Below are 17,033 nucleotides of genomic sequence, written 5' to 3' on the forward strand. Positions count from 1 at the left end.
CAGGCAAAAATGTTGAGATTTTACAAATAAAAATCTCGCAGGGTAAGTTTTAAGGGCTGCCCTTAATCAAAAGATGCATTTTGATCTGATATCATAACATAATAAATGTTCAGTCCCTAGACACTTTCAAAGCCTCAAAAAGAAAAGAAGTTGACCTGACAAGTATTTTGGTAGACTGACGCTATTAAATATAGAACGCAAGAAGAATAGCATGACTGACAATAGCGCTATATAATTTGCCACCTACTTTCCATACGCTTCAAAAGCATCTATTATCACTGTATTGCCATCATGATTAATAGGGCATAGAGTTTGCCAGCAGGATCCACCAGCCAAAATTAATTCAAGTTCAGACTCTTAGTCTACTTCAGATTGGCTAAATTTGAAAGAGTTTCGACTTGATCCGATTATTTTGCCAGATTCGACTATAAGAATATGATGATCACCCTATGCGTCTTTAAGCTTTCTTGGAGTGTTTTTAAAGGCGCATCCAATGGTGCCAAGTAACGTAGATGTTTTGAATAAACTTATTGAATAATTTACGAAAATATGAAAAGCGGTTTCTGGCCAAAATGTCTAAATTCTACATATCAAATTCCCACAAAGATGATTTCAGAGGTTACGTTGGATGGATAGCAACATTTTGATTCAAGATATACCATAGTAAAAGTCTTTGTTATCAAGGTGAAAAACGCGATCGTTTGATTTTCGATGAAAACCATGAGGTAACCCTCATGGCTTGGAGTCGATTTTTGGCGATTCCAAAAAATTTGGGTAAAGGTGTCAAGAAGCAAGTGCTAGATGAAAGCAACCATTCGTTGCTATTTTGATGGTTTGAAGCGGCTTCTAACGCGAGAAAACACAATTCAAATGAATCCAGATTTCATTGTGTTTTGCATATATTTGAGCCACTAGAGGCAATGTAAATGTGCTGTCTGTCCAGGTATGAGTAGTTCCTGCTGATACAGACGTGAAGGTCGTAAAAAAATTCAAACCCTCAGTTATGGAGGGCTCTCACTTGATGGTAAAAAATGAAAAGTAAAATTTAAGCGTCAATCAGTGGGACAATCGCATTTGGCAGCTCAAGGCTGGTTTTTTTAACGAGTTTAATAAAAAAAAATCAATCTATCCATCTTGGTGGATGTTGGCGAATAATCAAAAAGAACGAACCAAAGTCAGGGTGGGCCAGTAGCGGTATAGAAGCTGCTTTTCACAAGACACATGTAGCAAGGTACTATGAACAATCCAAATAATGAGATTGCAACGCTCTGATAACGCTATACATCAACTTACAACTACAATGGTTTGATCATCACCATACACCTTTAGTTTCTCCTGCAAATATCTTCTGCCTCTTCTTTCAGTAAACGATACACCATCAGGTCCAACATCCGAAGGCTTTCTAAACTTATGCTTTCCTCTTCTTCTACTATAATTTGGCTTTTCGTGTTCTTTCGACAACCTTGTATCCTCTTCGCTTTCACCACCCGTTGAGCTATCATCGCTATCGCGCGTATCACTAAACTGAACTAAATCATCGGCTTCAAAATCGAGATAAGATGCGTTTTCTGCCATCCTCATGCGTTGGCTAAATGTATCCTCCTCCTCATCGTCATCATCATCGCTGCTGGTACGACTGCTATCATCAGAAGGACTCAGATCTCTGCGACTACTAACACTGTAGGTTGTGGATATACTTTCACGACGCACGTCATTCAAGGTAGTATGATCTATATATTGGCTCGGCGTCGCTGTAGTGGTAGCTGTTGTAGGTCCATCTTGCTGGAATAAGCCAATAATAGTATTTGGCTTGTTTTTATTGTGCGTACTGTTGCTGCTGTTGGTGGTGGTATGGGGATAATGCGTGCTATTCAAACTCTGTAGTGTTACAGTAGCTTGGTTTTCTTCAGAATAGTCCTCATCTTCCTCATCTTCACTGCCCTGAAGAGATGACGCGCCAGAAGATGTCATCGATGATGCTGTTGTGCTAGTGCTGCTTTCTTGGTCTTCATGCTTTTTGAGGTAATTCATAAGTCGCACACTCCACTTTCGACTCAAAGTGCTGCTTTCAGAGCCAGTTTCAGAAGTGTATCCTTTGTTGCTATTGCTTGGTGTCGTTGGAGGAGGGCTTTCATCCAGTTTGAATTCTTCGCAGACGTAAAGGTGATGATATACAAACGCTTTTAGCGATATGTTCATGAACACAGTATGCAAATAAGCAAGATAGGACTCATCCGACTGTGTTGTAGTCTATGAGTGAATATGTCACAAGCGAAATAACAGTAATCCACTTACTGAAAATAGCATCATTCGATCCAACAGCTGGTTAATCCATTGCCCTTCTACGTAGACCGGACTGGAGTTGAGAGATCCATTCTTGACATCAATGTCCAGGACACAACTACTATCTACATGAATGCTTGGATCCATGCAATTTTTGTCAACGCCCACCAATTTGATGCCTTTGATTTGAGCATCTGTCAGTTTGGCAGTTTCAAACCATTCAATAACCTGATTTCTCTCTCGACTCTGGCCCGGCACAAAGACAGAGAGTGCTTGCACTACTTGCTGCACCAGGCTACGTAATACGAGAAAAACGTTCAGCAAACTGAGCTTTGCCGTTATTTCTCAGTTTACCTTTTATTCTTTTCACTGCCCTGAATAATCACTGTTCTTCCAATTAACAGGGAAAAGATAACATCCACCACCAAGGATTGGTATCGTCGCAGTACTTGTAGTAAATGCGTTTTTGTAGCACCGCGACTTTCAGACCTCCACACTTGTGTTGGAGCAAACAGTATTGGGTAAAATAATTCTTCTTCGTTATGACAGTGGGTATGATGCTCATCGTCTGTAAAGGAGACATTCTCGACAGCTGCTGCTGCTGCTGCTTTGCTATCAGATGCGTTGCTTTTCTCTTCATTCAGTCTCTCCTTTTCATCGTCCTACATATCATCAAAACTAGGGATTTAGCGATGGCATATAATTAGGATAAAGCCGTGCCAATAACCCACCTTTCCTGTTGGACTTGCTGGTGCATTCAGTTCTTCTTTTCTAAATAAAACACCACAATGAGTATCTTAAACTTGAGATATCCACGCAGCCACTCACTCTCTAGGTTGAGGATTATCCATATTCAGCATAAATGTGCGTCCAAATGTCAATGCAGATGACTTGGGATCCAAAAACAGCTCTTCTTCTTCATTCACATCGAGCACGACACTGCTTTGTCCCAGGCAGTGCGTCATGTCTTGGATGTACTTGATGGCTTCAGCGTACATGTCATGCGTGATGGCGTTTGCAAAAGTAGGACGTTGGGGGCTGTTGGATACAGAGGTGATGGTTGCTGTTGTTGCTGATGAAGATGAAACTGACATAGAAGGTGTGGATGAAGGCTCAATCATGGAAAACACTAGTGGTATCATGGCAGCAGTTTTTTGTGTGACACTGGGTCGCTTGATATGGCTGTTGCTTTGTTCAGTGTCTTGCTTGTTCTCCTCCTCCCCTTCATCAGGCTCCTGACACAACTGTGCTAATGAGCGCAGCTTCCTCTCAAAATGAGCTACAGGATAGAGTGTATCGATGCATTTAGGTTTGTAATCTTTGGGCGGATCAACGAAATGCTGCTCTTTTGCCACATGTTTGGATGCAAGCGCCTCATTCTCTTGTGTCGACACCTTTTTCCTTTCCGCGCGCAAGGTATCAGCAGCTTCTGTAGTACGGTTCGATGTCATGTTGTTGATTTGACTTGTGCTCGATTCCAAGGTGTCTATCATGAGTTTGGTCGCTGTGATTGCTTGCTGGATAGCCTGCATGGACAGAGCAGGTTTCTGCTGCTGCTGCTGCTGCTGCTGCTGCTGCAGTGGCTGCTTGTTGCAATTGTTGGTTGTGTTGGCAGAAAATGCTTGCGTTGATTGCGTATATTCTAAGTCCAGTAATCTACATTTCAAGTCAAGCGTAAAGTTGGAGTAGTTTCCCTTCTTCATCCGTATGGACACCTATAAAGAGAGTCAGACGGACTGAATAAGTGATTATGGTAGATACTCTACTTCACTGAATTTCTCCATCAATTCCTCGAATCGAATTACAATCTTGTCTGGATCTCGTGTGATGTAGGACAAAGCTACTGGATGAACATAGCCTCTTGCATTGATATCGAATAACGTTAGATGATGCGTCTATTTGTCAGTTTGTAAGCTAGCTATATAAATTCGAGTTTGAACAAGACGGTTGCCACTCACAAAAGCAAAAAATTTGTGTTCAGAATCTGTGAAATACACCTGTGTATCATCCGGGATCGAGAACAAACATGGCGCTTGAGATTCCTCAAGCAGAGACGATGGAGTCATGGGTGCCTGCTGCTCCTTGGACTCTTCATCAATTTGCCTACGCAAACAATGATCAGCTAAATGTATATGTGCATCTAGAAAGACATTACTCGTATTCTGTGCTTCTATCCACTGATACAACGCGAAGAACAAAAGAATTGAAATCAAATGACTCCAGGCCGATCTTTTTCAAATCTTGCTGCAATGATCTATCCAAAACTGTGTTTGTATAATGCTTCAGATCAATGTAAGTTGTCTCTGTAACGATAGCTAATGGCAACGGTCCTTCCAGCTCCGAAAATTCGCTTATGAGTACAAAATCTCGGTAAGGAGTTGCTGCGCTTTGGTTGTTGTCTTCTGTTGGAGACAGCACTTGGTCACTCCACCAACAGTTGAAGGGCACCTTAGTCAGAGATCTTTATTGTAAAGTTGTTAATTGCAAAAAACAGTGCCTTAAAGGGAAATGTACCTACTTTAAGCTTGAACTAGAAGACTCTTCCTTTTTTTGCGCCATTTTATTGCATAGTGGGATAAAAAAGAGTACACAAAGAGCCCAGAATTACGAAAAAAGGTGTGTGGTGATGAATGATGAAGCGTCCACTTTTTAATAAGCGCATTTTATAGAGTGTATCCTACACCAAACCCCTAATTTGATTAGTGGTTTGCTCTTACTTTTTCAACTAGAAAAAGATTCCATACAAATCAAAATTTGTGTAGTATTTCATCTCACGTACGTCTTGAGAGGTTATGACATTCATATCAATTCATAAAACCAACATTTCAACTATTTTAACCGAGAGGAATACACCACTGACGAATCAACATTTGAGCAAGACATTGGATCAATCTCTACGTACATACTAGTTTGTTATGGCAAGATGCAGAACATGTCATGAGTAGTAGCCTCTTTAGCAGAGTATAGCGAGTTATATTGTAAAGCCAGGCCTAAATCTAACGTCAACCTTCAATGTTGGGCTATCTTCATCATGAAAACAGCAGGTGAGCATGCTCAAGAAACCTTAGATCACACGACATCATACATTTTCTATAGCTCTTATCATTATACCCTAATGAGACTATTGTTGTACTGCATCTTTCCTGATTCTCGTGTTCAACTGGCATTATATTTTGCCTGAGTTTATTAGATGTAAATTCAGTGCGGATGGTACCGTGTTGTCATAAATGAAAGGTAGCGAAATGACTATCTGACATATCGACGCTGTGAATACAGTGCAAGAAACACCAGGAACATCATTTTTTTCATCGATTGATTGAGCTTAGGAGGTGCTTTCAGTATGCCATCATGCTTCAAATGCTGGTACCTGGATTCAAAATCCGTATTGTACAGAACTACGTTCAAATTGAATGAGGGACAAAGTCTGCAAGTTGGTTGCAAGGACTTAGTGTTGGTTACATAGTCTTCGTAAGAGCAGTAGGGTTTAAGTGGCATTGATTTGTCTGAAATGCTATAAAAAACTGAAACCTGCTTTGCTACGAAGAGTGTCAGTTACGCTAACTAATGCAACGTGCAGCTGCCTCTGAGGCTTCAGAGTATCGATTTCTGTAATTTTTTAATATAGTTTAATGCACTCAGATTGGGTAGGCGTCAAGAAATACGTTTGTACCCCTCGTTTTCATGTGAATTTGCTAGGTTTGATTTTCGCGTAACTGAAGGTTACATTTTTCCTTTTAAAATATACCAAGCGATGCTGATAATAATAAAGCCATAATACAAAAGAAATGCACAATGAAGTAGGGCCTTGCAATTACAAACATGCGAGTCAGACGAAATCTTGCTGAATGACATCTATTTTTGCAACACGATACGATGTATCCAAACCAACTGCTATCCAATGTCACATCACAAACGCAAGAAAAATCTGAACTTGGTCTGAACACAAATGACTCAATGATCCATGATACACTTATAAGATACTTGATTTTTTTTTATTGCTTTCAAGAGCTACAGTGTTGTGTTATAGGTAGACTTATTCAGTCTTGCTAGCATCACCGGTGAATTCGCTAAGTTTTGCCTTGAGCTTATCGGTTTGGGCATCGATACCACCTTGAGCGTTAAGGAGGTAAGGACGTAAGAAACGAACATAGAGAGTCTCAGCACCCTTAAAAGTCAAGATAGAATTAGTACATGTAGATAATTCACACACAATGCTTCCAGATGTACACAAGCACACACCCACACCCACACAGCCCAAACCCATCCTTTGCTTCTCTTCTCTTCCGCATTACTTACTCTGAATTGAGGCAAAGCCAAGTAGAGAACAATCAATGTCTTGAAGAGGTAGTAGAAGGGGAACCAGTAGAGGAGGATATCAGAAAAGTACTCAACCATTTGGAGGAATCCAATAACGGTCCAGTAAGTCAACCATTGCTTATCATCAGCTTTGTCAACAGTTTCGATAGCCTTGAAAGAGGCATAAGCTAAGTCATGGCATGAGATACTAGATTCTTTTTGCTACATGTATATAAAGCTTACCAGGATAGATCCAAGAGATGGCATTTGTCAAGAGTTGTCCAGCCAAATTGAAAAAAATCATCAAGAAAGCGATACCACCAGCACCAAGAGCGACATAGCTCTTGGGAACACCAGTTCTTTGCTCAAATTCATTGGCATATTTGAACTGAGACAATTGGGTATCAAGAGTGGCAAGCACCTCCTTGACCTTTGTTTGAACGCCTTGAGCACTATAGGGATTAGCAGTGGCCATTTTTCAATAGTGTTTTATATTGACAGAAGAAAGAAAAAGGGAGAAGAGAGAAAAAAAAGGGAATAAGTTTTTTATTACAGGTCTATTTAAATATAGTGTGCATCTCAAGTGTTAAAGGAGACAAATGTCGCGTCATTAGGGTAGTAGTGGTGTAACGAAGCTTGTTGATGTTTAATAAATCTCATCAAAAGGTCTTGTATCAGCAAAACAGCTTTCAAACACACTGGATACTGCGCGCTCAGCTTCCTCCTTGTCTTTGCAGTTGGGATTTTGAGTGACAGAGATAATGGCTCTTCTTTTGACGCAGGCTTGATGTTGCTTGGTGAATGTAAAGAAGCCTCTTTGGATCTCTCGTGTCCAACGACAATCTCCACTTAAACTGGCTGCTCGAACCTAAAATTTAATTTTAGTCCATAATGTCATCGCTTTGGCAACTTATTGACATTATACCTCACTGCAAGCTTGATGTTTCAAATTATTCCAGTCTACATTGAATTTATGATGATCGTACATGTGCACCATCTCATGAACCATGGTATGCTCCTCCATGGTCTTTGTACCAAGTCTGTTCTGGCATAGCAGGATGCCATGTACAGGCGAGAATCCACCTGATTTCGTCTCATCACACGGCATGCATTGGAAATCCTCCTTTGTCATGTTTTTGTCCAGTTTCTTGAGCTGGTCTACCATGAACCTCACAGGAGGGCTGTTCTTTAGCAAGTTGTCTCTCCAGATTTCACACTGATTGCACTGGTATTCCTCCAGGTCAACATCAAGACGTTTCTTAAACTCTTGCTTTTCTGCTTCTGTCATGCCGAGTCCAGTAATGTATTGCAATGATTTGGTCCACTTTTCAAACTTCTTCATCTCTTTGAGAGACACTGGTGGCGCCTCATTGTTCTCTGTGGGATTCGACATGTTGAAACAGGGTAAAATGAAGAGAAAAAATCGAGAAAAAATCTTTTTCTGCGAGTAAGCTATCTATGCTCCCCCTGCAACACACAAACGGCGCTTCAATGCCCCCATACTATAGAATAGCGATTTCAAGGTGAAAATAATGGTTTATTTGAGTAATAATGGAGAAAAGTAGAAAGCAAATAGCAGATTATTTACATTTGTAATGTTGAAAAAGAAGAAACTAAAAGGGGATAAATGTCTAAATATTTGTAAAAGCAAAAGAGAGAGAGATGGAAGAGCAGAAGAGCAAAGGTTTACCATCTGCTGCCTCCACCATAACCACCGCCGCCATAACCACCACCGTAACCTCCTCCTCCGCCACCACGACCACCACCGTATCCGCCACGGCCACGGCCACCACGATAACCTCCTCTACCGCGGCCACCACCACCACCACCACCACGATGTTGGACCAACATTTGAAGACGAGGATCAACGACTTGATTGGTTTGTTGAAGGATATCAACCAATTCACGGGCTTGACGGGCGTTATCAGCAGTAAAGAAGGTGAACGAGTGACCAGTGTTACCACCACGACCGGTACGACCAACACGATGAACATAGTCTTCAATATTTGTGGGGAAATCATAATTGATGACAAATTTGACATCCTTTACATCTACAATGATTTGATAACAAATTCAAATATAAATAAAAAAAAAAAAGGTAAGAAATAAAGAACATATTGATGCAAAGATCAAATATTCGAATGATTATCAAGAGAAATGTAATCATTTCCATAATAACGCCATATAGTCATAAAAAAAAGAGAGGACATGCTTTGCTAGAGATAATAACCAAAGAGACAATCCGCCTTGTTTCTTTTTTCCTTTCCGTTTAACTCTTCTTACCTTGAGGAGAAACACAAATCAAGAAAAAAGAAAAAAGAGCCCTCTTTGATGTACTATTCGATACAATTTACCTGATACACACATAGCATCCTTTTTTTCATACACATATACATATATACAACGATATTCTCTGCCTTTGTTTCCGTAACACATGTCGTGTAAGGTTGCAAGTGACCAAATAGAACCGGAAGAGATGTATATACATGTATAAAAGAGCGCAATTATGAGAATGTTGAAAGGGCTAGAACAACCCTTTGCAAATCCATCTTTCCTTGTCGTTCAAATATTCAAAAAAAAAGAAATAAAACAATACGTACCGATACCACGAGAAGCAACATCTGTAGCAACCATAATGGGGTGTCCTCCAGAACGGAACTGATTCAAGACCCAATCGCGCTCGTTTTGCTGCTTGTCACCGTGAATAGCAAGAGCAGGGAAGCCATCTTGACGAAGGAAACGTGTAATGTCGTCAGCTGTACGCTTAGTACTGGTAAAAATGATGGTCTTTCTCTCGTTTTCAGGAGCTTCCATGATGCGCTCAAGTTGAGTAATGAGCTTGCCGCGCTTTTCGGGTTCAGTGCAGACTTCGACAGTTTGAGTGACATTTTCAGAAGCACTCAGGGACAATGAACCGATAGTAACTTGAATGTAATCCTTGAGGTAAGATTGAGCCAAACGCTCAACAGTCTTGGGCCAAGTAGCAGACCACATGAGAGTTTGACGATCAGGGCGAATTTGGTTGATAATCTTTCTGATTTGAGGTTCGAAACCCATATCGAGCATACGATCAGCTTCATCAAGAACAAGATAAGTAACACGCTTCAAGTTAGTCTTGCCACCTTCAAGCATATCAATCAAACGACCAGGAGTAGCGATACAGATCTCAACACCACGAGCAAGATCACGAATTTGAGGACCACGAGGGGTACCACCATAAAGACAAGTGTTCTTGATGCGAGAAGTAGAACCAAACTTGACGCACTCTTCACGAATTTGAACAGCGAGTTCTCTAGTAGGAGCCAAGACGAGAACAATGGGTCCATCACCGGGTTGAAGCAAAGGTTGTGCATTGATGTGAACGATAGCAGGGAGTGTGTAGGCCAAGGTTTTACCAGAACCAGTTTCGGCGACACCTACGACATCACGACCACTCAAAGCCATGGGCCAACCTTGACATTGAATGGGAGTAGGATGAGAGAACCCGAGTTTGTTCAATTCGTCCATGACATAAGAAGGGAAATTAGCTTCATCAAATGTCTTCAGAGGCTTGGGAACATCATGACCAGTGACATTCATGTTGGCTTCAGCACGTATAGCTGCAACTTCTTGTTCAGAACGGTTAGCGACATCAGGATGTTCAGTGTAAAAGTTCTTTTCAAATTTAGGCAAAGCAGACAAATCCCAATCAATGTCTTGAAGACCAGCTCCATTAGTAGTGCCACTACCTTGAGAATATTGGCCATATCCACCACTGCCGCCATAGCTCTTGCTACCACCTCCGTAGCTTCCACCTCCATAGCCACCACTGCTACCACCGTAGCCGCCGCCACCATAACCACGATCAGAGCTACCTCCATAGCCACGGTCAGAGCTGCCACCATATCCATGGCCGCTACCTCTTGAACTATCACCACCACTAGAGCGGTAAGAAGAGTAGCCACGATCATCAGCACCACGAGAATGGCCATCATAGCTAGATGAACTAATTGATTTCAAAATTTCGTAATTTAGAAAAAATTTTCTTGATATACACACACAAAATATAAACTTACGGTCTGCTAGATCTTCTAGGAGATGTTTCTCTGTTATCGCGGTAACTGCTGCTACCACCACGGCTGCTAGAATAACCGCCAGATGAGTGTCCACCACCAGAAGACGAATGATGATAAGAGGATGAATAAGAAGACATTTTACTCTTGGTTGTAATTAAAAATAAAATGGATAAAGAGAAAAAAGAAAACGAAAAAATAATTCAAGGAGCTAAACTGTTTTTTTTTTTGTACGTATGAATGTCTCAGCCACTATTTGCAATTTGCCCAATAAAACACACTATATTCTTAGATCATCCTTAATGATCTAATAGTCCCGCAGCATTTTTAGTCCATTGGTTTCACGCTAATCATGAATGGCCAATGCTGGAACTACGCATAAGTTTGGATTCATCAATTCACCATGTTGAGAGTTTTTAGATGATTTCATGGCATTTTGTAAGACGTGAAATCTTTTGAGACATGAGTAAAATGCAACATGTAAGATATAGTTCATTCTAGAGATGAACATTGATTGTGTATTTAGTAGATCAGACAGTGACTGAGCTTCAATAATCAGGGGCACACATAAGGAGGCTATACAACTACTGCTAGCGTTCTGTGCATCTTGTTGGTCTGGAAGCAACTGACGCTATCTGCACAGAGAAAGCATATACAGCTTTTTTATTGATATACGAGCCTTTCGACACTTCAGGTGGTTTCCTGACCTAGGCTTGGCTTCGGTGGAAACCAACCTACGTTCAAATGGCTCGCTCTGCCGTGGACCTTTGGTTAATATCGCAAAATTGATATAGCTAAAATGTTAAAAGAATCCTGATTGTTGATTGATATATAGTCACTAATCATATTAGTGCTTATGCTTCGGATAGCTCTCTACCTTCGCTTCGCTTAGGTGAGAACCAACCTGCGCAGCGGCAGCTCGCGCTACTGATTGCTCTTGTGTATGTTATCAAAATACTGCTACTTTCATGTTGACCCTCCACTTACACATGAAACCCCTTTATATTATCTGTGGATCCGATTCTTATGTGATGCTCTACATCCTTATACACGTAGTTATTTCATATACGGGCAAGTATCAAACAGATATTGCCCCTTTTTAGTCAAAAGTGTGCCTAATACAGCCAGAATTGCATACATTTGATACGTAATTTCTCGCGTTAAAAGCCGTTTTAGACCACCGGAATAGTACCAAACAATTGCTCTCATCTGGCAACTACTTTCTGACATCTTTGCTCAACTTTTTTGGGGATCAAAAAACATGGGCTAAATTCGACCAAAAAGCATGAGGTACCCCTCATGGTTTTCATCGAAAATCAAACGATCAAGTTTTTGACCTTGATAACGAAGACTTTTACTATAGTATATCTTGAATCAAAACGTTTCTATCGATCCAAAGTAACCTCTGAAATCATCTTTGTGGGACTTTGATATGTAAAATTTCGACTTTTTGGCCAGAAACCTCTTTTCATATTTTCATAAATCATTTGATAAGTTTATTCAAATCATCTATTTTACTTAGTAACAGTGGATGCACCTTGAAAAGTACTCCAGGAAATCTTAAGAAAATACAGAATGATCATTATATTCTACTTAGTTGAATCTGCAAAAATAGCTTAATCGAATCCAAAATTATCAAGATTTGTCCAATCTGGAACAGACTATGTCGTGTAACACCATATCAATGGTATAAAGATCCAAGCATCCACATCAATAAACGTCAGTCTTTCTTCTTCCTACATATTATAGTGGTTCCTTTATTCCTGAACAATACATGGTGAGGCTCCCTAACTGAATTCTCGAACCCGGAAACCACTAGATATATCAAAGGCTCACACTCGACTACACCAAATCACACATATCGCAAGATCACACATATCGCAAGATCACAAAACATCGCTCCAGCACACAGCTGCAATCACCTACTCGCAAACAGGCCCGAACAACAGAACCAAAAAACTACTTCACGCAGCAAGTAAAATTTATCGCATCCCTTCGAAAGGTTTACACCACAACAAACAGTACCTCGTCTATCACATCATCTTATCACACCACCCCACAGTCCGTTAACATGGCCGATTCCAACACCAAGGAGTTCATCCAATACATGAACCTTGAAAAGGTCAAGTCTATTGACATGCCACGGTATGAATTGCATTCTAGCTTACGTACCTACATCAAAGAATTTGAATTACAGGCAAATTTCGTAGGCATTGAAAACATGGATATCTGTACCGTCCAACTAGGTCGCTTCATGCCTCCCGTCATCAAAAACTGGTTACCTACCTTACCTTCCTCAGTCAGACAAAACTGGGCCAACGTAACTGAACAAATGCTGTTACAATTTGGTCGTCCTGCCGACGAGGAATATCGAGAGTTCAAGTCCAATTTGAAGCGATGTCAACAACCCAAGCAGGAGTCCATCAAACTACATAGTGCTAAATGGAAACATTTGCTAAGTCTGCTGCCGGATAATCATATCTCGGATGCTCATCAAATATCTTTATTTACTCAATCGCTACACGACAGAGGATTACGTGCTACATTAACAGCGTATGTAGAACTCGCTAAGGTCACAACGGTGCAAGAAGTTATCACGAAGGCCATCGATTTTGAACACAAGGCTAGGCTCAATGATAATACTGATGAACAAGCACACTTTTCGGGATCCCACACTCAATCCACGATGGATGACCCAATGGAAGTTGATTATGTTAATAGCTCAAACTCGTACAAAGACAAAAGTACTAAAAGACCATTCAGAAATAGCAAAAAGTCATTCAATTCCAAACCTCGTTCACGATTTCCTCCGGATCCTGTACCTCGATTATACAACAAACAAGGACATCCTGTCTGCGGTCACTGCTTCGGCGAACATCGAAATTACGAATGTCCCACACAGGCATCCTCTGTGCATCAGACAGACACTATTGAACACCCAGAGGATGACTCAGGATTAATGGAATTGGGGTCCCCGGTTCCTCTTAATCACATTCGTGCTACTTCCATGCATGCTATTCGAACCACTCAACATGACAGTTTCACTCCCACAACTAAAATCGTCATTGGAGATCACACTATTCATGCATTATGGGACACAGGTTCTGCTATCACTGCCATGGATTATGACACATGCGTTACACTGCAGTTGACAATAGACAACAATCAGATCATCAGTTACACAGACGTGAACAATCGTACAGCACAAACGATGGGTATTACTAAATTGAATCTTTTTGGTTACGAAACGAAATTTCATGTTATACGCGGTTTGGCTCGTCAGGCTATCATCGGCTGGGATTTCATGTGCAGATTTCAGGTCAATATGAATACTAAACTCAAAATGTTCACACTACAAACTGACAATCATCTTATAAACTTACATTACGAGACCACGGCTACGAGGCGTTGTAACATCCAATTAACCGATTCCCAAGACGCTCGGATACAAGATGTATTACAAGAGTTCAAAGAATTATTACGCAAAGACTCGGACAAGCCCTCAGTTACTACCAAAATGGAATTCACCATCGACACGGGAGACCATCCTCCCATTTACATTCGACCAAGACATTACCATCCTGACATACAATCGAAGATCGACGCCAAGCTCTCTGAACTGGAACGCAATGGAATTGTCAGCAAAGTCAACTTCACGGATTGGGGCTTCCCAGTAACAGCGGTCCCTAAGCCAAACGGCTCTCTTCGCATATGCGGAAACTACGTCAAACTAAATGCGATCACAAAGACTATCAAGTATCCGTTTATCAACCTCCATCATGCACTGCAGTCTCTGGGCAACGCAAAATATTTTTCAAAAATAGATCTCCTGTCAGGCTATTTTCAAATTCCCATTGCTGCTGCTGACAAGCCCAAGAGTGCCCTGGTAACACCTAACTCTACATATGTTTTTAACACGATGGCCATGGGGATGAAAAATGCCCCAGCACACTTTCAATTATTAATGGATCAGGTACTCGGGGACATGAGATACAGAACTGCTATCGCTTATCAAGACGACACCATACTGTTCTCTGATACCTTTGACAATCATGTGCTCCAGTTACGCAAACTCCTAACGAGACTGAGGGAAGCCAATTTGACCATCAACATTGAAAAGTGCCAATTTGGGCTAAATCAAATCAATTTCTTAGGTTTCATTGTCTCTGATCAGGGTGTCCATGCTGACATGGATAAAGTTACACCTATCACTAATCTACGGGCTCCCACAAATATAAAAGAGGTTGAAAGGTTACTCGGCATGGCAGGAGTGTATTCCAAGTTTATATCCAAGTATCAAGTAATGGTGGAACCAATTCGACGCTTGAAGATCAAAGATGTACCATTCGCTTGGGAATCCGAACAGGAGCACGCGTTTCAAGAACTCAAAAGGTCTCTCGCTGCATTACCTTACTTGAAACAACCCAATTTCAAACTTCCATTCGAGCTTCATTGCGATGCTGCCACCTCAGCAGGCATTGCTGTCATACTCTGCCAACGGTACGATGACACACCTTACCCTCTCTCCTTCGCATCCCGCAGTGTCACCAAGTTTGAAAAAAACTACTCCATCCGTGAATTGGAAGCTTTAGCCATCATCTTTGGGGTTAAGAAATTTAGAATGTATCTTGAATGCAACCAATTTACCGTATTCACTGACCATTCATCCCTCCAGTGGCTTCTTAATACCGATGCGGACAAACAACCCAGACTTTGGCGATGGTGCCTCTTTCTACAGGCTTATGATTTCAAGGTTATATACATACCTGGAAAGGTGAACCATGCTGCGGATACACTATCTCGTGCTGCGATTCATGCAATTGCCTCTCATCATCCGGACATCGATTGGGCCAAGGAACAAAGACTGGATCCCATGTTACGACCATACTTTAACAACACGAATGTCAAGTACTCCAAGCATAAAGTCGTCGATGGCATAATATACAAGGTAGAAAACAAACAGCACAAGACCATAGCCACAGACATGTACATAATGGTACCTAGCCATCTGGTAGCGAATCTGATCAGCAAACATCATGACTCCAAGTTTGCAGGACATGGCGGTATCGCCAAGACCAAGGCTTCCTTGGTAAAAGCGCACTTGTACTGGACCAACATGACTCATGATATCAATGCCTATATTCAGAAGTGTCAAATTTGTCAAAGAATCAAGGGACATGTTGCTACTAAGCATAATATGACCACTACCCATGGAACAGCTCCGTTCATCAAGGTCGCAATCGACTACTTTGGTCCTCTGCCAACGTCAAGCGCGGGACATCAATACGTGTTGGTGGTTATAGACACATTCACAAAATACGTAGAACTATATCCTACCAGGTCTACAGCATCTCAAGAATTGGCTTCCATCATGTACACTCAGTTTATATTGCGACATGGCGTTCCCAACGAGATCATGTGTGATAACGGAAACAGCCTTGGATCACAATTCACCCAGCAAGTAGCAAGATATGTAGACATCAACATCGTATACACACCGCCGTATCATCCATCATCCAACGGGATAGTGGAACGATTCATGAAAACACTACGAACAATGATTTTATCATACACGGATATCAACCAGATTTCTACAAGATGGAGCAGCAACTTGAGGATAATTCGATTTGTATACAACAATATGTATCACCATTCTATCAAGACGTCCCCATTTGAGTTGGTCCACGGGCGCACAGCACGCACACCATTATCAACGATAATACCAGAGAAATTACCGGATTCATACAATGAACAAGACACCCCGGAATCACACTTCGCGAAACAGTTACAAATCAAGCTTCAAGTTACATTTGAACATGTACACAAACATTTGGAGAAAATATATGATAATCAAAAACTAACACCACAATTTGAAATCAATGACAAAGTATACATTTTCAACAATCGTATTTCCACTCGCAACAATCCAAGAAAACTACAAGTAGATTGGATAGGTCCTTGCACAATACAGAAGGTCCTGTCCACCACAAGATACGATGTAATCAATGATGCCACAGGTCAAAAACACAAAAACACCCATGTGTCTTTTCTGAAACCATCTCACTGATCAACTTCTACCTATCATCAAGCTTTTTCCTATATTAGGTTTTTTAACGCGATTTTCATTCATACATTTATATCATAGTCCTTATTTAAATTCTATATCTTATCACAGCGGTGGGATGTCGTGTAACACCATATCAATGGTATAAAGATCCAAGCATCCACATCAATAAACGTCAGTCTTTCTTCTTCCTACATATTATAGTGGTTCCTTTATTCCTGAACAATACAACTATGATTCTGGGCTTGAATTAATTTTGGCTTGTGGGGCCAGCTGGCAAACTCAATGCCCTTTTCATACTGCAATACAGTAGTAAATGTTTTTGAAGCGTATGGAAA

At 41.0% G+C, this 17,033-nt stretch overlaps 4 protein-coding genes across 4 annotated transcripts; 1 reads left to right on the forward strand and 3 right to left on the reverse strand.

Moving 5' to 3' along the window:
* Nucleotides 1–1,210: 1,210 nt before the first annotated feature.
* Nucleotides 1,211–4,842, reverse strand: ATC70_008330 (uncharacterized protein; the record flags this gene model as incomplete). The annotated part of the gene is made up of 10 exons (XM_064827581.1): nt 1,211–1,234; nt 1,294–2,238; nt 2,296–2,578; nt 2,638–2,945; nt 3,015–3,054; nt 3,112–3,998; nt 4,050–4,178; nt 4,242–4,386; nt 4,439–4,744; nt 4,802–4,842. The coding sequence occupies 10 exons, from the start codon at nt 4,840–4,842 to the stop codon at nt 1,211–1,213; spliced, it is 3,108 nt and encodes a 1,035-aa protein (XP_064686865.1).
* Nucleotides 4,843–6,316: 1,474 nt separating this feature from the next.
* Nucleotides 6,317–7,054, reverse strand: ATC70_008331 (uncharacterized protein; the record flags this gene model as incomplete). Its single annotated transcript, XM_064827582.1, has 3 exons — nt 6,317–6,448; nt 6,580–6,767; nt 6,823–7,054. The coding sequence occupies 3 exons, from the start codon at nt 7,052–7,054 to the stop codon at nt 6,317–6,319; spliced, it is 552 nt and encodes a 183-aa protein (XP_064686866.1).
* Nucleotides 7,055–7,225: 171 nt separating this feature from the next.
* ATC70_008332 (uncharacterized protein) lies at nt 7,226–7,972 on the reverse strand (the record flags this gene model as incomplete). The annotated part of the gene is made up of 2 exons (XM_064827583.1): nt 7,226–7,447; nt 7,505–7,972. 2 exons carry the CDS (start codon nt 7,970–7,972, stop codon nt 7,226–7,228), a joined length of 690 nt encoding a protein of 229 aa, XP_064686867.1.
* Nucleotides 7,973–12,702: 4,730 nt separating this feature from the next.
* ATC70_008333 (uncharacterized protein) lies at nt 12,703–16,698 on the forward strand (the record flags this gene model as incomplete). The annotated part of the gene is made up of 1 exon (XM_064827584.1): nt 12,703–16,698. The coding sequence occupies one exon, from the start codon at nt 12,703–12,705 to the stop codon at nt 16,696–16,698; it is 3,996 nt and encodes a 1,331-aa protein (XP_064686868.1).
* Nucleotides 16,699–17,033: the final 335 nt, after the last annotated feature.

Source organism: Mucor velutinosus (assembly GCF_035048745.1).
Source record: "Mucor velutinosus strain NIH1002 chromosome Unknown tig00001561, whole genome shotgun sequence".
Taxonomy (NCBI): Eukaryota; Fungi; Mucoromycota; class Mucoromycetes; order Mucorales; family Mucoraceae; genus Mucor; species Mucor velutinosus.